The sequence below is a fragment of the Oncorhynchus gorbuscha genome, linkage group LG22, assembly GCF_021184085.1.
Source record: "Oncorhynchus gorbuscha isolate QuinsamMale2020 ecotype Even-year linkage group LG22, OgorEven_v1.0, whole genome shotgun sequence".
In the NCBI taxonomy this organism is placed as follows: Eukaryota; Metazoa; Chordata; class Actinopteri; order Salmoniformes; family Salmonidae; genus Oncorhynchus; species Oncorhynchus gorbuscha.
Genome location: NC_060194.1, coordinates 10,933,555 through 10,958,313, shown reverse-complemented (window position 1 = coordinate 10,958,313; position 24,759 = coordinate 10,933,555). Strand labels below are relative to the sequence as shown.

Genomic DNA, 24,759 nt, shown 5'->3' with positions numbered 1-24,759 from the left:
TGGTTCACTAATCAGGGCCTTGATGGGCTTGGCATCACTAACAAGGGGTGCTGTGTAATGAAACATTTTTATTTAAGACATTTCGTTGGGACCATCAGGCGAAAAACGTCTTAAGGGACGTCCCCGGAAATAGCCAGGAACTAGACAAAAACCTCCAGGGGATCATCACAGAATGTCCTATGTTTTTTAAACGTTCTTGGACACAGGAATGTCATTGCAGCATTCCAATGAATCGTGTCTAGAACACACACACAATATATATATATATATATATATAGAGTACCAGTCAAAAGGTTGGACACACCTACTCATTCAAGGGATTCTACATTGTAGAATAATAGTGAAGACATCAAAACTATGAAATAGCACAATAAAAGAGTAACCAAAAAAGTGTTAAACAAATCAAAATATATTTTGATTCTTCAAAGTAGCCTTGATGGCAGCTTTGCCCACTCTTGGCATTCTCTCAACAAGCTTCACCTAGAATGCTTTTTCAACAGTCTTGTAGGAGTTCCCACATATGCTGAGCACTTTTTTGCTGCTTTTTTACTTTTTTGCTGCACTTTTTTGCTGTCTCTTCTTCTTATTGGTGTCCTTTAGTAGTGGTTTCTTTGCAGCAATTCGACCACGAAGGCCTGATTAACGCATGCTCGATGTTGAGATGTGTCTGTTACTTGAACTCTGTGAAGCATTTATTTAGGCTGCAATTTCTGAGGCTTGTAACTCTAATGAGCATCCTCTGCAGCAGAGGTAACTCGGGGTCTTCCTTTCCTGTGGCTGTCCTCCTGAGAGCCAGCTTCATCATAGCGCTTGATGGTTTTTGCGACTGCACTTGAAGAAACTTTCTAAGTTCTTGACATTTTCCGAATTGACTGACCTTCATGTCTTAAAGTAATGATGGACTGTGATTTCTCTTTGCTTATTTGAGCTCGTCTTGCCATAATATGGACTTTGTATTTTACCAAATAGGGCTATATTATGTATACCACCCCTACCTTGTCACAACACAAACGATTGGATCAAATACATTAAGAATGAAAAAAAGTCTACAAATGAACTTTTAACAAGGCACACCTGTTAACTGAAATGCAATCCAGGTGACTACCTCATGAAGCTGGTTGAGAGAATGCCAAGAGTTTGCAAAGCTGTCATCAAGGAAAAGGGTGGTTACTACATAGTTACTACATGATTCCACATGTGTTATTTTATAGTTTTGAAAACCCTTGAATGAGTAGGTGTGTCCAAACTTTTGACTGGAAATGTATTTAAACTCAGCAAAAAAAGAATCGTCCTCTCACTATCAAATGCGTTTATTTTCAGCAAACTTAACATGTAAATATTTGTATGAACATAAGATTCAACAACTGAGACATGAATGGCCCAAGCCCTCACCCTCCGATCCAACAGGTCCCAGACATGCTCAATGGGATTGAGATCCGGGTTCTTCGCTGGCCATGACAGAACACGGATATTCCTGTCTTACAGGAAATCACACACAGAACGAGCAGTATGGCTGGTGGCATTGTCATGCTGCAGGGCCATGTTAGGATGAGCTTGCGGGAAGGGTACCACATGAGGGAGGAGGATGTCTTCCCTGTAACGCACAGCGTGGAGATTGCCTGCAATGACAACAAGCTCAGTCCGATGATGCTGTGACACACCGCCCCAGACCATGACGGACCCTCCACCTCCAAATCGATCCCGCTCCAGAGTACATGCCTCGGTGTAACTCTCATTCCTTCGACAATAAACACGAATCCGACTATCACCCCTGGTGATACAAAACTGCGACTTGTCAGTGAAGAGCAATTTTCCCAGTCCTGTCTGGTCCAGCGACGGTGGGTTTGTGCCCACCCGTTGTTGCTGGTGATGTCTGATGAGGACCTGCCTTACAACAGGCCTACAAGCCCTCAGTCCAGCCTCTCTCAGCCGACAGTCTGAGCACTGATGAAGGGATGGTGTGTTCCGGGTGTAACTCGGGCAGTTGTTGTTGCCATCCTGTACCTGTCCCGCCGGTGTGATGTTCGGATGTACCGATCCTGTCCAGGTGTTGTTACACGTGGTCTGCCACTGCGAGGACCATCAGCTGTCCATCCTGTCTCCCTGTAGCGCTGTCTTAGGCATGCCACAGTATGGACATTGCAATTTATTGCCCTGGCCACATCTGCAGTCCTCATGCCTCCTTGCAGCATGCCTAAAGGCAAGTTCACGCAGATCTGTGAAGTTTTTATTTATATTGACAAATTATCTTTGAAAGACAGGGTCCTTAAAAAGGGATGTTTCTTTTTTTGCTGAGTTTATTAGCCGTCAGAGTTAATCAGTTAATTCAAGTTAACGTTTTGTCATTTTAGGGCACAATGAATTTTTTCCACCAATAATATTTTTTTTTTGAAAACATTCAAAATACATATACAGCAAAAAACAACAATGTCAAAACAGGTCAAAACAGGTTTACATTACATTTACATTACATTTAAGTCATTTAGCAGACGCTCTTATCCAGAGCGACTTACAAATTGGTGCATTCACCTTATGACATCCAGTGGAACAGTCACTTTACAATAGTGCATCTAAAACTTAAGGGGGGTGAGAGGGATTACTTATCCTATCCTAGGATAAGGTTAAAGATAGTTAGGTTAAAGATAGTGTGCTTTAGTAATTTGCCAGATTTTGCTTACCATTATTTTAGACATCAATATTCTTATGCTTTTTGTATAAAAACTATTAAATTACAGCTCAATTTGAGCAAATTCGGAATTTGAGCAAATCCTCCGATTTACTTGTTTAAATGTTCTAATCATTTGAGAGTCCTACTTATACTGAACAAAAATATAAATGCAACATGTAAAGTGTTAGTCCCATGATTCATGACCTGAAATTAAAGATCCCAGAAAGTTCCATACAAACAAAAAACTTAAATTATCGCAAAAAAAAAAAATGGCATCTCTGTTTATGTGTATTTCTCCTTTGCCAAGATAATCCATTCATCTAACAGGTTTGGCATATCAAGAAACTAATTAAACAGGTGCACCTTGTGCTGGGTACAATAAAAGGCTTCTAAAATGTGAAGTTTTGTCACACAACACAATGCCACAGATGTCTCAAGTTTTGAGGGAGCGTGCAATTGACATGCTGACTGCATGAATGTCCACCTGAGCAGTTGCCAGAGAAATTAATGTTCCTTTCTTTAGCATAAGCCGCCTTCAACATTGTTTTAAGATAATCGGGCAGTATATCAGATCATTTGTAACCACTCAAGCCCAGGACCTCCACATCCGGCTTCTTCACCTGTGGGATTGTCTGAGACCAGCCACCCGGACAGCTGATGAAACAGGAGTAACCTCAGAAAACTGGACCCATGAATGTTCTTCCAACGTTGCCATGAAACATGTCTTGAACAATAATATATTATATTCTGAGAACATAGCAACCATGTTCTGTGTATGCTTGGAGTGATGTTGATGGAATATTCTCCTAACCCTCAGAAAACTGGACACAAATGTTTTTGCAGCATCTCATGAGATGCATTCATACTGTATATTATGAGAACATGGTAGCCATGTTCTGTTTGACATCAAGGGAATGCTCTCCTACCTCTAAAACATGCTAAATAGATTCTCAGGAGGTTTTGGCTAACATTTTTTCAAATATCACAGGAACATTACAGGTAACATTACAAAAACGTTCTCTCTCCCTACAATTGTCAGCTGGGTTAAAAAGATATCAACATCAGCAGCAAGAACAGTTTGAGGAGTGACTATTATCCTGTAAATGTCCATCAAACTCTGAGCAACTCTATCTCGCAAAGATAAAGACACAAGATTTTCTGTTTGATTTACTTTCTTGTCATAGCACATTGGTACTGGCCCTTCTTAGACGTGAACGGTGAAGGTTGGAAATCAAACACACGTGAGACCTACCTGTGAGAACTGGAGAAAAGTCGTCCGATAGCAAGAGAATAAAGAACACAGCAATATCAATTAAACATATTGTATATCAGGGCATCTCATACTGTATATCAGGGGTTCCCATGAAGGTACCCATGGGGGTCCGCAGCCAGATCTCAAAAGATACAAATAATACGTCGTCTTCAAAAAGTATTCATACCCTTTGACCTATTCAGCATTTTCTTGTGTTACACCCTGAATTCAAAAAGGAATCATGTAGTAACCAAAAAAGTGTTAAACAAATCAAAATATATATTTTAGATTATTCAAAGTAGCCACCCTTTGCCTTGATGACAGATTTGCACACTCTTAGCATTCTCTCAACTAGGTTCATGAGGTAGTCAGCTGGAATGCATTTCAATTAACAGGTGTACCTTGTTAAAAGTTCATTTGTGGAATTTATTTCCTTCTTAATGTGTTTGAGCAAATGTGTTGTGAGAAGGTAGGGATGGTATACAGAAGATAGCCCTATTTGGTAAAAGACCAAGTCCATATTATGGCAAGAACAGCTCAAACTGCCGTGTATTTTTGAGACGCAGAGTATGTGAACAGATGACCTCCGCATGTGTCGTTTCAACCATGAAGCATAGAGGAGGTGTGATGGTGCTTTGCTGGTGACACTGTCTGTGATTTATTTAGAATTCAAGGCACACTTAACCAGCATGGCTACCACAGCATTCTGCAGCGATACGCTTTCCCATCTGGTTTGCACTTAGTGGGACTATCATTTGGTTTTAACAAGACAATGACCCAACACACGTACAGGCTGTGTAAGGGCTATTTGACCAAGAAGGAGAGTGATGGAGTGCTGCATCAGATGACCTGGCTTCCACAATCACCCGACCTCAACTCAATTGAGATGGTTTAGGATGAGTTGGACCACAGAGCGAAGAAAAAGCAGCCAACTCCTTCAAGACTGTTGGAAAAGTATTCCTCATGATTCTGGTTGAGAGAATGCCAAGTGTGCAAAGCTGTCATCAAGGCAAAGGGTGGCTACTTTGAAGAATATAAAATATATTTTGATTAGTTTAAAAATATATTTTGATCACTTTTTTGGGTTACTACATGATTCCATGTGTGTTATTTCATGGTGTTCATGGCTTTACTATTATTTTACAATGTAGAAAATAGTAAAAATAAAGAAAAACCCTGGAATGAGTAGGTGTGTCCAAACCTTTGACTGGTACTGTATGTATATATATATATATTTTTTTTTTAAATGAATATCGCTAACAAATTAAATTAATTTTGGCCAATGGATCCGTGGAATATGTTTAGAGTGTGTAAATACAACACAACTTAATATTATTAATCACAGTACTCCACACCAATTCACCAATTATACATTTCTCAACTCAATAGTTATTGTACCCCCCCACCCAAATTTAACATTTTTAGATAAATGCACTGTAATTTAAAGCTGGAATCCTTCATGGTAAAACTGACACAGCCGTTTTTCGATATTACAACAACAAAGAAGTTACTTCCCTTGGACATCCTTGCACGTGCAATAGAAGAGCACAATATGTAGTGCAATTCTTTTTTACCATGCTTCACCACGCTCCTCAGCTCTGCAACAAAAACAATAACGGCGGCGAGGCAGCCGGTGGAGCAGCCAGTGGCGCCGTTTCCCCCTACTGCGGATTCCATCTTTAAACTTTAAAACTGTAACGTTCTCTCTGACACATGGAAACATTTGTAGAATTGCAGGATATTCGCTTTTAAAACTGCAAAAGGTTCTCTCCGATGCCAAGAGGCGGGCCTTTATTAAAATGTTCCTTCCCGAGACTTGGTTCGTCCGGCCATGCACTGCTGAAGTCATAGTAAAACTCATTGCATGTCATTTTATATCTCACTCAAGTTGTTCTGATTCCGAAAGGGTCCCCTGATGAATTTGCTACCACAAAAGGGGTCCCAGGCCCTGCTGTATGTTACACATTTTGTTAACATGTGACCACCATAATCAAAATAGCCTATTGATCAATGCAATTAAATAATTTCAGAGGCTTCTGCAGTGAGCAGACATAACCAGCCAGGCAGAGCACTGGGCTGCATTGGGATAATTTTACCATCGCCCTAGATTTCCTCTCACTTTCCTCAGAGACGAATGACCCAGCTCTTCCTTTTTTACGCCTTCCTTCCCATCCCGTTTCTCTTTCGCAGCCGGCGGGAGATAGCAATACCTCGATGTGTACCGCAGGAGTTCCGCAGACATTCAAAAGTTCCTCCTCGGAAGCTTTTCTCTTAAAAGCATTCTGTCTGAGCTCACCTGTGGGGCAGCAATGCTGAGGGCTGTGTTGGCCAACTCCATCTTATCCTGGGACTTTTCGCGTGCAAGACGGGCAGCCTCTTTGACCTCCTTAAACCGCTCAGAAAACTGAGGACGGACAAGAGCGAAATGCATTTAGTTTGACATTGCAGTAAGCCTTGGATAATGTATCTAAAAATGATGATCGCACAAGATAAATGAGTTGTCCATAATTCAACAAATGAATTATTTTGGGACGCCAGACCCTTGTGTAGAGTGAAGTTAGAAGATCTTCACCTGATGCAGCTGCTGCTCTGTAGCGAAGCCCAGGCCGTAGACCGTGTTGGCCCTGCTGTCCGCCCATTGGCCAAACTTCTGCGAGGTCCTGGTGAACGTCATGCTGGGTGTAATGGTGCAGTTGATAATGGCCTGGGGATAGAGGGAGGAGGACATCATTGCTTACTGCAGTAGTAGGTCCTCACCTCACTTGATGAACATCAAAAGCTATCATGCACAACAGATTATTGTTCACGTTGGTGCCAACGTGAGGACTCGTTCTCTCGGACTTTGAACAAAGAGAAGTGAAACATCTGCGATCATAACGGAAGCATCCGTTTGCCTTTTCATAATATCCAAATGGATTGTTTCAAATCCATTGTACAAACAGATGGTTATACACATCTTCTCTGTCAACAGTTATCTCCTTTGGAACTGTCTTTTGAGCTTATTCTGATAGCATGACATGCCCAGCTTTTAGATTGGACTGTGGGTGCATGGCAATCAATGGCTTGCATTATTTTCAGGACGTAACAAACAAATGGCATTTATTTGACTGGCCGACCAGATTAACAAACATTGCATCAGGCAGTGCGGAGAAGTGGCTACAGCCCCTCCATTTGGTTTCACGTCACATGAGAAAACACATTAAGCAGACTTCTGCATCAGCTGCAGAATTACTATAATATGACTGACTTAAAACTCCACACTCAGAGGGCAAGGGAAGCTTAAAGAAGAGGAGCTTTTTAAATAAACGATTACAAGAGTCAGGGGCAACATGTTTCACATGACGTGGTACAAAAGATTACCACGTTGCCAGACAACAGATGGGTGGAATTAAGTTGCTGACCACAGGGTCTGCTGGGAGTGGGGAATGTAGGTCAGACCAGAGGTGTTAAGAAGAGATCAGATAAATTACAGGGCGACATTGGGGAATCTTAATTCAAAACGTGTGAGGAATCTGTGCCTTGATCTTATGAGCACTGTTTGGTGACATTGAGTTTCTGTTCACATTCCAGTTCTTACTGACTGAACAATAGCTCAATTGTTTTTAAATGAATAAAAGCCCACAACCACTGATTTTATGTTTAGCCTCGTGAACAACCAAGGTCTTTGGAGATGGAAGGATAAATGAGAGTACGGGAAAAAGTAAGAGTGAACACAATCTTAAACATGCCAATACTGATCTGCTACACATACCAGACCCATCTTTAGCTACTCTCTTTGTCAAACTGTAAATTGCTTTTTTTGGCTAGAAGCAAATTGATTGTGAACTGAAAGCACCTCTGGAGACCATATTTTCAAACGTCCCGCAATGTCCTAAGAACATCTCTCGAAAAGGATGTTTCCCTAAATCCGAGCTTTCGACAAGACCACACGTTCACATACTCTTAACTGTGGTCTGCATTCATGTTCCAGAGAGTCACTGTACAGGACAGCACAGCTGCCTGGCTCACCTTGGTACCGCCCACGCTGATGATGCGGTACACATTCCTGTTGCCGTCGTAGAAGAAGGAGACGGTGACGGCATGCTTACTGGCAGGGATCCAGTTCCTCTTGGTGTTCGGGTCGATCTGGAACACATGGGCCCTGGCGCTGAAGATCGGTTGCTCCCTGGGGCAAGGAGGGGACATGGAGCTAAGCATGTGAAGACAAATTGTGGCCAATAATTTTATACTCCTTAACATGGCCCAGCAAATTAAGAGTATGTGAAGACTAATGCAAAGACAACTTGACCAAGGCTCACATTTTTCTAAATAATTATTTTCTTCTCAGTTTAAATTTTTGAATGAACACAGTTCACTAAACAATTGACAACTCATATTCTAATCAAGACCTACTGTTCATTTTCTGATGAATAAGACGTCTGCAATTTCTTTGTGCTTTCGCAGAGGAAAAACAACCTCCTATTCCTCCCATAATAGAGCATAGCTCCCAAACCTGACTGGCTGCCATAATGCTACAGATGTTGGCGTCACCTTTGGCAGCTCTTTATGTCCTATTCTAATTTGCCAGTGGGACGTGGTTGGCACAAGACCGTCGACTAAAAATCTCAGAACCTTTGCACAAGTCCCCTCCCAACCCCTGCTCCTGCCAGTGTGACCATGCTAGGTATCCTAGAAACGAGGTAAATATTTCAAAGCAACAATGCCACTCGTGTTCGAGTTTAGTTTGGCAACTGTGGCACGGAAAATGGAAACTCAACCAAATCTGAATGACAGCAGTGGAAAGATCGTACACAGAGGGGGAGTTACTGTGCAATGCAATTAGACAAAGTGGAGAGGCTGTGTCTCATCTATAGCCAGGGAAGACAACCAATCTCTGCAAGAGTAGCCTAAGTATCTTTTCTTTTTCAATAAGTTGTTGTTGTTGGTATAGTCTGGCTTAGGCAATTGTAGTTAAGTGTTGTCTCTCTACCAAGTAGCCTGCTAAAACATTGCTGTTTGAACTGCTGAATGCTCAGTACTTGTGGCTGTGAAGGGTTGAAACATTGACTTGAACTGGTTTCAGGTCAATTTAAGTAGTAGCTTTTGTGATAATTGGTTGGTGTGTCTTTTGGAGGGGGTATCTTTCTTCATCTTTGCTAGGTAATCATCAATCAGTGCTGAGCGGCGTGTTGTCCTTCAGTCCCCACACTTTTTGACCTTAAAGGAGACATAGATTACCTCAGAGAGCACTGCTACTTCGTCATCTGACTATGTGTTCTCTCATAGTCCAAGAGCATCTGGTTGTGGCGGTGGTGGCAAAGGGATACTCATTTATCTTCAGTGGAGATTTTGTATTTCCCCCCCTCTCTCACCTGTCCATCTCCTCATTTGAATTCCATGCTGCCACTGTCACTTGTCCACTCAAGCTGCTGTTATCTATCACCGACAGGAGGGATGCACTACAAAGCAGGATCAATAAATTAATTAGCTAGTGAACTTCCACAAAATATTTAAAACTAGATCTTTTGAGAAAGATAAGCTTGAAATGGGCATGGTCCAATTGACTCAACACCAAAAACACATACGTTTAGATTTCTTAATGAACCAGAAAATCAATAGTTATTTTGGGTTGTTTATCAAAGTTATCTGGTAGACACATTGAATCTTCTTTGTCGAACACCCCTCTGGTGCCCTTGGAAAGTTCCTCAATGTGTTTGACACCTTGATAAACTAAATTCCTGACGATGGCTCACCACTCATTGTACTGGGCGACTTCAACCTCCCGACGCCTGACCTCAATTTCTTTCCACCTCTTTCTTTCCACAACTTTACTCTTTAGACCTCACCTTTTCCCAGTCCCCTCCCACTCACAAGGCAGGCAATGCGCCTCATTTAATAGAGGCTGCTCATACTAATCTCCTTACAAACCCCCTCACCCCATCCTCCAACCCTACCTACTTCGTCCACCTAGCCCACTCAGCCTTCCCAGATGGGCATGCGCCATCACATTCTTCGCCCTCTCTCTCCCACCACTCTCTCCTCTTCTATCATATCATCTCTCCCTTCTGCTAAATCATTTGCTTTCCTGTTTCCTGTCCCTTTGAGTATACTCTCCTCTACTTCAGAATCCTATGACTCTCACTATCCCCTTTCCTCCAGGCCGGCTCGGCCCTCCCCTCCTGCTGCGTGGCGGAGTGACTCACTGCGAGCTCACAGAACAGGGCTATGGGCAGCTAAGCAAAAATGGAGGAAAACTCATTTCTGGAGGACCTATCATCCTACTCTACCTTCTCTTCCTCTACATGCGCTGCTAAAGCTGCTTTCTATCACTATACATTTCAAGTTCCTGCCTCCAATCCTTTTCCACCTTCTTCTCATCCTTAATCCTCCACCAGCTCCCTTTTCCTCTCTGCGAACGACTTTGTCAACCACTTTGAAAGAAAGGTTGATGACAGCCACTCAGCCAACTGAGTCCACTGGTCCCAATTACACAGAACTACCCTATGCCTTGATCTCTTTCTACCCTCTCTCCAGATGAAATCCTTATATCCGTGATGTCCAGCTACCCAACAACCTTCCCACTCGACCCCATCCCCTCCTCCAGACGATCTCTGGAGACCTCCCATTCTTCACTTCCTTCCTCCCTGACCATTGGCTCAAGATGGCCAGAGACGCTTCCCTCCTCAAGAAACCAACACTCGACCCCTCGACCCCTACAGACCAGTATCCCTTCTTTCTATGCTTTCCAAAACACTTGAGCATGCTGTCTATGACCAACTTTCATGTTATCTCTCTCAGAACGACATACTTGACCCTAACCAGTCAAGTTTTAAGACGGCTCACTAAACTGAGACCACTCTCCTCTGTGTTACGGAGGCTCTCTTCTCTGCAAAAGCTGACTCTCTTTTCTCTATTCTCATCCTCCTAGATCTACCCGCTGACATCAACACTGAACCATCACATCCTCTCCACCATCTCAAGGATAGACGTCTCAGACTCTGTACACTCCTGGATTGCATCCTACCTGGCAGGTCGCTCCTACCAGGTGACGTGGAGAGGATCTGTGTCTGCACCACATGCTCTCACTATTGGTGTCCCCCAGGGCTCGTTTCTAGGACCTCTCCTCTTTTCTCTATACACCAAATCACTCGGCTTGGTGTACACCCCACTTTGCCATACCCACTTTGCCATACCCACGGTTAGCTGATCCTTCCCAAGTTATCCAATGTAACTCTGCTCCTCAGCACACTCTACTGTCTTCCATTTTACGCTTGCATCCACTTCAAGACCCTGGTCCATAACTTCAGGCTATGCTCAAACCCTACACCCCAACCCGAGCACCCCGTTCTGCCACCTCAGGTCTCTTGGCCCTCCTAACCCTACAGGGGTCAGCTCCCGCTCAGCCCAGTCAAAACTCTTTTCTGTCCTGGTACCCCAATGGTGGAAGAAGCTTCCCCCTATCCATTTACATTTAACATTACATTTAAGTCATTTAGCAGACGCTCTTATCCAGAGCGACTTACAAATTGGTGCATTCACCTTATGACATCGAGTGGAACAGTCACTTTACAATAGTGCATCTAAATCTTAAAGGGGGGGGGTGAGAGGGATTACTTATCCTATCCTAGGTATTCCTTAAAGAGGTGGGGTTTCAGGTGTCTCCGGAAGGTGGTGATTGACTCCGCTGTCCTGGCGTCGTGAGGGAGTTTGTTCCACCATTGGGGGGCCAGAGCAGCGAACAGTTTTGACTGGGCTGAGCGGGAGCTGTACTTCCTCAGTGGTAGGGAGGCGAGCAGGCCAGAGGTGGATGAACGCAGTGCCCTTGTTTGGGTGTAGGGCCTGATCAGAGCCTGGAGGTACTGAGGTGCCGTTCCCCTCACAGCTCCGTAGGCAAGCACCATGGTCTTGTAGCGGATGCGAGCTTCAACTGGAAGCCAGTGGAGAGAACGGAGGAGCGGGGTGACGTGAGAGAACTTGGGAAGGTTGAACACCAGACGGGCTGCGGCGTTCTGGATGAGTTGAAGGGGTTTAATGGCACAGGCAGGGAGCCCAGCCAACATCGAGTTGCAGTAATCCAGACGGGAGATGACAAGTGCCTGGATTAGGACCTGCGCCGCTTCCTGTGTGAGGCAGGGTCGTACTCTGTGGATGTTGTAGAGCATGAACCTACAGGAACGGGCCACCGCCTTGATGTTGGTTGAGAACGACAGGGTGTTGTCCAGGATCACGCCAAGGTTCTTAGCGCTCTGGGAGGAGGACACAATGGAGTTGTCAACCGTGTTGGCGAGATCATGGAACGGGCAGTCCTTCCCCGGGAGAAAGAGCAGCTCCGTCTTGCTGAGGTTCAGCTTGAGGTGGTGATCCGTCATCCACACTGATATGTCTGCCAGACATGCAGAGATGCGATTCGCCACCTGGTCATCAGAAGGGGGAAAGGAGAAGATTAATTGTGTGTCGTCTGCATAGCAATGATAGGAGAGACCATGTGAGGTTATGACAGAGCCAAGTGACTTGGTGTATAGCGAGAATAGGAGAGGGCCTAGAACAGAGCCCTGGGGGACACCAGTGGTGAGAGCGCGTGGTGAGGAGACAGATTCTCGCCACGCCACCTGGTAGGAGCGACCTGTCAGGTAGGACGCAATCCAAGCGTGGACCGCGCCGGAGATGCCCAACTCGGAGAGGGTGGAGAGGAGGATCTGATGGTTCACAGTATCGAAGGCAGCCGATAGATCTAGAAGGATGAGTGCAGAGGAGAGAGAGTTAGCTTTAGCAGTGCGGAGCGCCTCCGTGATACAGAGGAGAGCAGTCTCAGTTGAATGACTAGTCTTGAAACCTGACTGATTTGGATCAAGAAGGTCATTCAGAGAGAGATAGCGGGAGAGCTGGCCAAGGACGGCACGTTCAAGAGTTTTGGAGAGAAAAGAAAGAAGGGATACTGGTCTATAATTGTTCACATCGGAGGGATCGAGTGTAGGTTTTTTCAGAAGGGGTGCAACTCTCGCTCTCTTGAAGACGGAAGGGACGTAGCCAGCGGTCAGGGATGAGTTGATGAGCGAGGTGAGGTAAGGGAGAAGGTCTCCGGAAATGGTCTGGAGAAGAGAGGAGGGGATAGGGTCAAGCGGGCAGGTTGTTGGGCGGCCGGCCGTCACAAGACGCGAGATTTCATCTGGAGAGAGAGGGGAGAAAGAGGTCAGAGCACAGGGTAGGGCAGTGTGAGCAGAACCAGCGGTGTCGTTTGACGTAGGGTTTCAGACATCTTCCAAAAATGTCTGAAACCCTACTTCTTCAAACAAAGAGTATCTTAAATAAGACATCTCAGTCTTATTCCAACACTAACAAACAAAAACGTTGCCAGTTTACTAACCATCGGTTCTGGCAAACAATCATTATGCACACCGGCGTCCCATAATTAGACACACCTCGACTTTATCAATGCCTTGATTACTCCCTCTTTATTTAATCCTCAGTTGTCATCAGTCCTTAGGTGTTATTGGTTTTCTCTCACGTTCAGTACGCTTCCCATGTTTGTTCTTTGTATCTGTTCAGTATTAAACTCACCTTCTGCACCTGTACGTTACAGAATGACACCTCACAATATGGAAGCAGCAGAAGATTCAACGCTCTTCCAGATGGTTAACGAACAAGGTTACAGTATCTACTCCATAAACACCATGACCAGCTGGCAAAACTGGGTACGTTCTCTAGTGCCTCGACACCGCCAGTGAGGTTCTCTATACCCCTATCAGAGAGCCTCCTACCATGGGTTGTTACAGTGAGCCAGCCCCCCACACTACCCATTCTTCCACCCAGGTCAGGGATGCCCGACTGTCCCTTCCAGAGAAATATGACAGTACTCCATCGAAATTCTGTGGCTTCCTACTCCAGTTCTCCCTCTATTTCGCCTATCAGATGAGAGCTCCCACCACCGAGAGGTCCAAGGTTGCCATGGTAATATCCCTGCTGGCCAGATGGGCGTTGAAGTGGGCTACGGCCGTCTGGGAGAGAGAAAGAGCTGGGTTCCTATGAGAGGTTCATGGCTCTGTTCAGGGCAGTCTTCGACCATCCTCCAGAGGGCAGAGAGGGAGGTGAGCGAGAGCCTGAATCCATGGAGGTACGGGCCACACACCTCTCCGTGGCAGAGCGGCGTCGCCAGAGACAGCTGGGGCTCTGTTCCTATTGCGGCCAGAAGGGGCACCAGCTTCAGCGGTGTACGGTGCGCCCTAACCCAGGCAGCCCCATGATCTTCCGTTTCCCAGGTTAGGAGTGAGTATGCTATTATCATCGTTTCCCACCAAACACTTTATGGTTCCTATTTCACTGGCTGGCTGGCCCTCAAGTGTTGTCTCTACAGCTCTAGTGGACCCCGGTGCCGCTGGGAACTTCATCGACCAGGGCCTCGCCTCCTCCCTGAACTTCATATCTGCTCCTGCTACCTGCCCTCCAGAACGCACTAAGTCCCCATGGGGGTGAGAGATCGGCTGTTGACCTAGGCACATACATCCCTCACCACTGGACACCCAGGTATCACCCGCAACATCATCCATTCCCTCTCTGAGAAATACTGGTGGCCACCTTGGCGCAGGACATCACCCACTATGTCAACTCATGCGCCATATGTACCCAATCCAAATTTCCCCAGCACGCTCCAGCAGGGAAACTACTTCCCCTTCCAGTGCCTCAGCCGCCTTGGTCACATCTGTCCATAGACTTTGTTACTGATCTTCCCCTGATGGTTTCGTCACTGTTATGTTTGTTGTGGACGGATCCTCCAAATTCCCCGTTTTATCCTTCTCCCTGGTCTTCCTAATGCTCTCCATGTCACTGAGAGCCTTCATGGAGAAGCTGGGGGTCACGGTCAACCTCACATCTGAGGTACCGGCCTCAGTCCAATGGGCAGGTGGAGAGGACCAACCAGGAGCTGGGGAGGTTCATTTGGAGTAACTGTCAGGGCCGGCAAGGGGAGTGGGCCCGGCTCCTTCCCTGGGCGGAGTACACCTAGAACTCACTTCGTCACTCCTCCACAGGGCTCTCCACCAGGAACCTCCCGCTGCGCCTGCCCTACCGGAAGTTGAGACCCCGGTTTGTGGGGCCTTTCAAAGTCCTCCTGAGGGTCAATGAAATAATATACCGATTACAGCTCCCCACTGACTACTGGATCTCACCATCTTTTCATGTTTCCCTCCTCAAACCTGTAGTTCCTGGTCCAATGGCTGATGCTGTCCCCTCCACCACCCCTGAACATCGAGAGAAGCCCCGCCTATGCCATCAGATTCCTTCTGGACTCCCAACGTTGTGGGGGTCGGCTGCAGTACCTGGTGGACTGAGAGGGGTACGGTCCAGAAGAGTGGTGTTGGGTTCTGGTGGACGGCATTTTTAGTTCCCAACATCATCCGAGATTTCCACCCTCGCTGTCCGGACCAGACCGCTACTCGCCTATGGGGCTGTCCCCCTGGCCGGCGTTGGGGGGGGGGGGGGATTACGCTTCCCATGTTTGTTCTTTTGTATTTGTTCAGTATTAAACTCACCTTCTGCACCTGCTTTCTGACTCCCAGCGTATACGTTACACACCTAGTCATTTTAAGATGAACACACTATGTTGCTCTGGATAAGAGCGTCTGCTTAACAACTAATGTAAAATGTGAGGAGACGAGTATAGGCTATAAAAAAAACTTGAATTCAAAAAGCCATTGGATTATGTACGCAGTAAGGTCAAAAGGATTATACCTTGACACGTAGCTGCAGATTGATAGTTTGCCTTTTTCACCCTCATCGTATTCAATTCAAAGCTGTACAAACTATTCAGGACATACACTCCACTGCAGTTAGAGGGTTGATGGTATAAAGTACCCACTAAATCTCATACTGACATGTACGACATGATATGGGTGTAAGTGTCTGATTTAATGTGTATTGGATGAGAACTAGTGTGTATTATTACAACAACATATGGTAGTGACGATCCTGTCCATTTCGTTGGCTGATGATTGCGTAAGTAAAATAAATCTAGCACGAATATCAACTAGATCATTTATGGATGATTTAAGACATGGCAAATACCAGGTCACTGTGCACATTAAACTGTATTCAAAAGAACTCTAGTCTGACCTCTTCGGTGATGAAGGTAAGCAGACACAGGATCAGATTTAAGTTAATGGGTGTTGAATCTTTGCTCTAATTCTATGTGCCAGGATCTCTAAATCTCATTTTGTTGTAAATTAGCGTAGGCCTAACATTCCAACCTCAAGAATCCCAAGTATACCAAAACAATTCAATGACAACTATTGGTTGCTAGCCAGAGTTATTACTTTCCACGTCAAGACTTTTCTTCACATTAACCCTACTGCTAATAACAACTACCATCAAAGCAGACCCACAGACTCTCTCTCCCCCTCTCTAACACACACACACCCCCCGATGGGCTTGTGGACTATGTTTGGCAAACTCCCTGATAAAAACCCTGAGCTGTAATTTTCTGTCTCATCACACAGTAATCCCACTCTTGTCAGCTGATCTCATGCTTAATAACCAACTTCTATAAGGCTGGCAGTCACCCCAGGCTCAGACAGACACTGATCAGAGGGTTGGCCAGGCAGGGGACGGAAGCAGTGCTGTGGAACAGAGTCGGACAGAAACGGTAGGCTACAAAGTTCGGCAATCTCACTTTGAGACATGGAAATTCAGCGACTACCATGTTGGCACCGAAGCTTCCCGATTATTAGTTTACATATGAGAAAATTGTCCTTCAAGCCTCTATCATAGGGAGCAACATTACTGGCTCCCGGCTCCATAGGGATCACCCCAATGCGATGAGATCACCCTGCAGAGCCTGATCCACCGGGATGCCAGGGAGCTGCCTCTTTAACCTCCACACACATTCCTCCAGTGCCAAGGAGGTGTGTGGCGCTACGAGAGACCTGAGGGCTTGCATCAGGCACAGCGCAAGCCAGATGTTTCAGTGTTTCAGACGACTGTCTCTCTGTTGGAGCTAAATGGATAACGGATCTCTTTCCAGGATCTACTATTCATCCTTCATGTTAAACAGATGGACATGGCTTAGTGGGATGTGCGTACGTGTGCTGAGTGTACATATGCTGCACAGACACACACACACACGCACGCACATGCACACGCACACACACAAATCAAATCAAATCAAATTTTATTTGTCACATACACATGGTTAGCAGATGTTAATGCGAGTGTAGCGAAATGCTTGTGCTTCTAGTTCCGACAATGCAGTGATAACCAACAAGTAATCTAACTAACAATTCCAAAACTACTGTCTTATACACAGTGTAAGGGGATAAGGAACATGTACATAAGGATATATGAATGAGTGATGGTACAGAGCAGCATACAGTAGATGGTATCGAGTACAGTATATACATATGAGATGAGTGTGTAGACAAAGTAAACAAAGTGGCATAGTTAAAGTGGCTAGTGATACATGTGTTACATAAGGATGCAGTCGATGATGTAGAGTACAGTATATACATATGCATATGAGATGAATAATGTAGGGTAAGTAACATTATATAAGGTAGCATTGTTTAAAGTGGCTAGTGATATATTTACATCATTTCCCATCAATTCCCATTATTAAAATGGCTGGAGTTGGGTTAGTGTCAATGACAGTGTGTTGGCAGCAGCCACTCAGTGTTAGTGGTGGCTGTTTAACAGTCTGATGGCCTTGAGATAGAAGCTGTTTTTCAGTCTCTCGGTCCCAGCTTTGATGCACCTGTACTGACCTCGCCTTCTGGATGATAGCGGGGTGAACAGGCAGTGGTTCGGGTGGTTGATGTCCTTGATGATCTTTATGGCCTTCCTGTAACAACGGGTGGTGTAGGTGTCCTGGAGGGCAGGTAGTTTGCCCCCGGTGATGCGTTGTGCAGTCCTCACTACCCTCTGGAGAGCCTTACGGTTGAGGGCGGAGCAGTTGCCGTACCAGGCGGTGATACAGCCCGCCAGGATGCTCTCGATTGTGCATCTGTAGAAGTTTGTGAGTGCTTTTGGTGACAAGCCGAATTTCTTCAGCCTCCTGAGGTTGAATAGGCGCTGCTGCGCCTTCTTCACGACGCTGTCAGTGTGAGTGGACCAATTCAGTTTGTCTGTGATGTGTATGCCGAGGAACTTAAAACTAGCTACCCTCTCCACTACTGTTCCATCGATGTGGATAGGGGGTGTTCCCTCTGCTGTTTCCTGAAGTCCACAATCATCTCCTTAGTTTTGTTGACGTTGAGTGTGAGGTTATTTTCCTGACACCACACTCCGAGGGCCCTCACCTCCTCCCTGTAGGCCGTCTCGTCGTTGTTGATAATCAAGCCTACCACTGTTGTGTCGTCCGCAAACTTGATGATTGAGTTGGAGGCGTGCGTGGCCACGCAGTCGTGGGTGAACAGGGAGTACAGGAGAGGGCTCAGAACGCACCCTTGTGGGGCCCCCGTGTTGAGGATCAGCGGGGAGGAGATGTTGTTGCCTACCCTCACCACCTGGGGGCGGCCCGTCAGGAAGTCCAGTACCCAGTTGCACAGGGCGGGGTCGAGACCCAGGGTCTCGAGCTTGATGACGAGCTTGGAGGGTACTATGGTGTTGAATGCCGAGCTGTAGTCGATGAACAGCATTCTCACATAGGTATTCCTCTTGTCCAGGTGGGTTAGGGCAGTGTGCAGTGTGGTTGAGATTGCATCGTCTGTGGACCTATTTGGGCGGTAAGCAAATTGGAGTGGGTCTAGGGTGTCAGGTAGGGTGGAGGTGATATGGTCCTTGACTAGTCTCTCAAAGCACTTCATGATGACGGAAGTGAGTGCTACGGGGCGGTAGTCGTTTAGCTCAGTTACCTTAGCTTTCTTGGGAACAGGAACAATGGTGGCCCTCTTGAAGCATGTGGGAACAGCAGACTGGTATAGGGATTGATTGAATATGTCCGTAAACACACCGGCCACACACAGTATGTGCACAGTTGCGCGCACACACAGACAGTCACAACTTCAGGGGGGTCCTCACATTTATGTTTGAATTGTGATAGGGGGCCCTAATTTGTACCCTGCACATGGTTTGAAAATATTGATTGGTTTCATTAAATATGCTCCAGCTGTTAAATAGGTGAGCTGAATTCCACCAGGATAGAGGTAGGGAGAAGAATCCGATTTTCAGATGAAAAACAAGCTTCTGGTGATGGAAATTCCACAACGATGCTTTTCCTATATCTATTATGATTAACAACCACTTTAATTCATGTTCTCTTTTTGTAGAATGGTGTACCACTCCCACTATCAGTTTCTTGGCATATTATTACAGTAGATTCCTCTCCACGCTGTAAACAGAACAATTTCCCTGGATGCTTCTGTAGAGGAGATTCTGGTGGCATACTGTGCTGGGCGAGTACTACTCTCCCTGAATGAGTACAGCAATAATAGCCCAACAGTGGCCTTAGAGCAATTACATAAATGTACTGCTCAAATAAGGTAGTGCTGGTCTCTGCAGTACCACTAACATAACATGAGATAAACGGATAAACAGCATAAACACTAACTGGTTTACTTTGTAAATCAAGTTTGAAACCACTTATTATCAATATAACATCAAGAAACAATGAATCTAGTGCGATATTCTCAGATGCAACATCAACATCACTCCAGAACTTGTAAATGTAATTCCAGAGCCATTTGACATACTTGCGTTGTGATCACAGATCCGTGCACTATCAGACTACTAATCCATAAGACACAAGAGAAGACTCTCTCTCGTCTTGTTGAGGTAGAGGTCCTGTAAGAGTCATAGGCATCCCAAGGTCATTACACCAATACTTTTACTGACAACTGTTGGGATGGATCTCTTTGGACTTTGTGGTCATTATGCCACCACTGACAACAGACAACAGGGGCTATTGAGTAGGTGTTCAGGAGAGGATATCACCACTGTAATGAAACATAAATCCCAAATAACAGCCACTTACCTTTCTCGATGGTGTGGATACATCTTATTAAGCAGGAGATGTGTTATTTCTATGGAAGAAGGAAATTAACACACACTGATTAGTGTTACAAAATGTTTCGGGTGAAAACGTAATCTTCATGTATGCACATCAAGATTATGGTTTCAACAACAAACAATATTTTGACATTAACAGACAACTGGACTAGATAATAATGACCGGGGTGAAAAAGTGACCTGATGGTCAATGTATCAATAGCCTTTCAATTTACAGATCAAGGTTTGTGTACACCAATACGAAAACGAATTGTCCCGACTATTGAAATATGGTCCTGACTGCAGCATAGCCTAAACTTTTCTCTCATAGCAAATTTAGCAGCGGTCCAATGCAATAAGTCATTGAGAGTTGAATAGTTACTCGAAACACTCACCTCATGTCGTTGTAAAATATTAATGAGATGTATTGATCCAGATCTAATATGGGCTCCTTTATGTTTTAGAATAGTGGCGCTGAAATCCTTCCTCTCCTGTGTCCGGATACGGATGCTTCCCAATTTACCACCGGAATTTCACTGCAAAGGGCAAGACTTGACTGTGAATAGGCTACTGTGGACATTAGCTGCCAATAAATTATATTCGCTCTGTCCCTTCACTTGGAAAGGCTAACCACGACGTTGGACATCGATGGCATCACTAAACTGGAGCAATGTGTATCAGTTGCCACAGTCCGGGCGGTCCATCATGTGTATATTTCTCCGATTTTCTTCTCTTTGGCTGTACTTCAGTAACCTTGTTGTAGCGCAGTGCCCCGCGAAGCTCTGGTTCTAGGCTTTACTCCTCTTGACGGCTCAATGTGAGACGCAAGCATACAGTGTTATGCACTGTTAGGCTACAAAGTATCGCTACTTTTATATTGGTTACATTTCTTATCCCGTCAAGAACCTCGCGCGGTGCAGCGCTTCATGGTAACGATTTCCTACAGTTGTGTTTATAACCAGTCAATATACCACCACCTGCTGGTTACAGTTTGGTGGTGGGTCAAATTCCATTTCATTTTACAGTGACCAAACCTGTAAACTACTTCATTGTTGACCATAGGCAAATAAATATGGCCTACTTAACACTAATTAAGGCCATACAGTATTTCATTTTCACATTGCTCACATTAAAACAAAACCCTTAACCCTTGTGTGGTGTTGGGGACTGTGGGACCCATTTTCAAAGTTTACTAAAAATAAAAATTATACATTTCATTATTGTTTTCAACCTGAGACTCATGGACCTTGGCACATTTTCTGTAAAATAACACATTTTTATTTAGTGCACACTGTGTACCCCCCTACACATTTATATTACATAATAATAAATAATAAAAGTGTGGAAAAGTGTGTGTGTAGGTGAAAACAATAAAAACTAAACAAAAAAGTTTGCTGTGTGCCTTCACTTTGTCTTCCTCCTCCCTGGGCCTGCTGTTTCAACATAACACCAATAACCCGTCTGTCTCCCTGCCTGTCTCCCGCTTTTCTCGCACTGTTTACCCTTGGTAGTGTGTGAAACTACACAATGTCTTGCGGGATCCTGCACAATGTTATTACAATAGATTATTTAATTTATTATATATATATATATATTACAATGTATTTTCCCACACTCTACCCCAGCCAGGTGCAAATTGGGGGAGGGACGTAAATAAATAGCTTTGCATGTGTGGCTCTTTACCACAATCAATCAGTATGGCAAAAATAATCTCTGCTCAGAGGGCCTTAGAAATATTGTTTTGCAGAGAGAGAAGCTGGTGTGGAAGGAGCGTCCTTCCTCTTTGGAAGATGAAAAATCTTCCGAATATGAGGATCATGTCTCTGTCAATTTAGAGTCTGACGGTGAGTTGGAAGGAGAGGATGAGATTGACCCTCAGCCTGTCCAGGACCAGCCCGTCAGCAACCAGATCATCAGCAGCCTGAAGGAGGAGAAATACAGATGTAAAAAAAAAGTGAAATTGAATGGTCTTCTTGCTGAAGGAATGAGCCACCCCGCATGGCTGCCAAAGTGATAAGGATGCAACCAGGACCGACGCGGATGGAGGTTACTTATATGCAGGACATAGTCTTCTTTTGAACTGTTCATCACAGAAACCATCCAGAAAATCATTCTGGGCTGCACTAATATGGAGGGAAGGTGTGTTATTGGGGAGAGATGGACCAAACTCATTTACATGCATACTTTAGGGTTGTTATCCTTGTTGGTGTTTTCAGATCCAATGCGGAATCCACAGAATCCATGTGGGATGCAGAAACTGGCAGATAACTTTTCCATGCAACGTCTCTGGAAAACCTCCACATTATTTCCAAGATTATCCGCTTCGATAACCGAGACACCAGACCAGCTCATACAACGTGCACATTTGTCATCTGGATGATGTTGAACCCAGATTGGGACGGAGAGAAGCTCCAGAGGAGACAGCTTTCTCGAGGAGCTGGGCAAGGCATTGGTAAGACCTACAATCCAAGGACCCCAGCTTCTGCAGCCATCGTGAGGAGGATTCATGAGAAGGATGCTGGTGCCCCATCCACCCGGCCCACAGAACCAACAACTCCAATACCCAAAGTAAGTGTGTGATGTTTCATGTGTGTGTGTCTGACTCTCCTACTTTGGTCAGCTGTAACTACAGTTGAAGTCGGATGTTTACATACATCTTAGTCAACTACATTTAAACTCGGTTTTTCACAATTCCTGACATTTAATCCAAGTAAAAAATTCCCTGTTTTAGGTCAGTTAGGATCACCACTTTATTTTAAGAATGTGAAATGTCAGAATAATAGTAGAGAGAATTATTTATTTCAGCTTTTGTTTCTTTCATCACATTCACAGTGGGTCAGAAGTTTTACATACACTCAATTGGTATTTGGTAGCATTTCCTTTAAATTGTTTGACTTGGGTCAAACATTTTGGGTAGTTTTCCACAAGCTTCCCACAATAAATTGGGTGAATTTTGGCCCATTCCTCCTGACAGAGCTGGTGTAACTGAGTCAGGTTTGTAAGGCCTCCTTGCTCGCACACGCTTTCTCAGTTCTGCCCACACATTTTCTATAGGATTGAGGGCAGGGCTTTGTGATAGCCACACCAATTCCTTGACTTTGCTGTCCTTAAGCCATTTTGCCACAAATTTGGAAGTATGTTTAGGGTCATTGTCCATTTGGAAGACCCATTTGCAACCAAGCTTTAACTTCATTACTGATATATTGAGATGTTGCTTCAATATATCCACAATTTTCCTGCCTCATGATGACATCTATTTTGTAATGTGCACAAGTCCCTCCTGCAGCAAAGCACCCCCACAACATGATGCTGCCACCTCCGTGCTTCACGGATGGGATGGAGTTCTTCGGCTTGCAAGCCTCCCCATTTTTCCTCCAAACATAACAATGGTCATTATGGCTAAACAGTTCTATTTGTGTTTCATCAGACCAGAGGACATTTCTCCAAAAAGTACAATATTTGTCCCCATGTGCAGTTGCAAACCGTAGTCTGGCTTTTTTATGGTGGTTTTGGTGCAGTGGCTTCTTCCTTGCTGAGCAGCCTTTCAGGTTATGTCGATATAGGACTCGTTTGACTGTTGATATAGATACTTTTGTATCGGTTTCCTCCAGCATCTTCACAAGGTCCATGCTGTTTTTCTGGGATTGATTTGCACTTCTCGCACAAAAGTATGTTCATATCTAGGAGACAGAACGCATCTCCTTCCTGAGCGGTATGACGGCTGCATGGCCCCATGCTGTTTATAAGTGCGTACTATTGTTTGTACAGATGAACGTGGTACCTTCAGGCATTTAGAAATTGCTCCCAAGGATGAACCAGTCTTGTGGAGGTCTACAATTTTTTATCTGAGTTCTTGGCTGATTTCTTTATATTTTCCCATGTCAAGCAGAGGTACTGAGTTTGAAGGTAGGCCTTGAAATACATCCACAGGTACACCTCCAATTGACTCAAATTATATCAATTAGCCAATCAGAAGCTTCTAAAGCCATGGTATTTTCTGGAATTTTCCAAGCTGTTGTCAACTTAGTGTATGTATACGTCTGACCCACTGGAATTGTGATACAGTGAATTAATTAAGTGAAATAATCGGTCTGTTAACAATTGTTGGAAAAATTACTTGTGTCATGCACAAAGTAGATGTCCTAACCAACTTGCCAAAACTATAGTTGTTTGTTAACAAGACATTTGTGGAGTGGTTGAAAAACGAGTTTTAATGACTCCAACCTAAGTGTACGTAAACTTCTGACTTCAACTGTATATATGTGAGTGAGATGTTAGTACAATTCCTGAACTAAGTGTTTTCATCATTCTAAATGAAGCTGGTAGCAACAAGAAACAGCGCTGTAATGTGTGTGGACCCAAGGACAGGAAGACACAGTACACATGCATCAAGTGCAAGAAATACATATGCAACACACAGTAAAACTCCATCCCTCATGTGGTGTAGACAGGCCTTCATTTGTGGTGTAGACCGGCCTGTGTTCAATGGGGCTCATTTATCATTTCCATAAAATACAAAAATTTGTCCCTCCAATTTGTTCAGTTCAAAGCAATAAACATTAGTGATGAAAACCTTGTTTCACTTTTATTTGTTCAAGATAAACATGATTTATTCCACCAGTCATGATTTTCATAGATGGTTGCCAAAAAATGTGCGCTTTTCTTGATAAATGTGATCTAGCAGATGTAAATATGAACCATGTATGCTGTCTATATTGCTTGTCATTTATATAAGGCAACATCTAAGTATTAAGTATTTTTACGTAAATTGTTATGGTTCATCAGACCCGCGAACATTAAGTGAATATCAAGAACATGAACACCACACAAGGGTTTACAATGATAGGCTAACGAGGACAACAATTCTGAAGTCCACATGTAGGCCTAAGCT

General features: G+C 44.5%; 1 protein-coding gene across 2 annotated transcripts in view; it reads right to left on the bottom strand.

The window, feature by feature from the left end:
* LOC124009542 (homer protein homolog 3-like) overlaps nt 1-20,801 on the bottom strand; it is a 39,150-nt gene extending 18,349 nt beyond the window's left edge. Inside the window, exons 1-6 of one of the 2 annotated variants that reach the window (XM_046321419.1) lie at nt 20,264-20,801; nt 19,855-19,903; nt 7,929-8,085; nt 6,493-6,624; nt 6,217-6,324; nt 3,921-3,929 (exon numbers count right to left, since the gene is read on the bottom strand). In XM_046321419.1, the coding sequence (XP_046177375.1) occupies nt 3,921-3,929; nt 6,217-6,324; nt 6,493-6,624; nt 7,929-8,085; nt 19,855-19,877 (429 nt within the window). In that variant the 5' untranslated portion in view covers nt 19,878-19,903; nt 20,264-20,801. The remainder of the gene's footprint in view (nt 1-3,920; nt 3,930-6,216; nt 6,325-6,492; nt 6,625-7,928; nt 8,086-19,854; nt 19,904-20,263) is intronic. The other variant, XM_046321421.1, reaches the window with a different exon arrangement.
* Nucleotides 20,802-24,759: the final 3,958 nt, after the last annotated feature.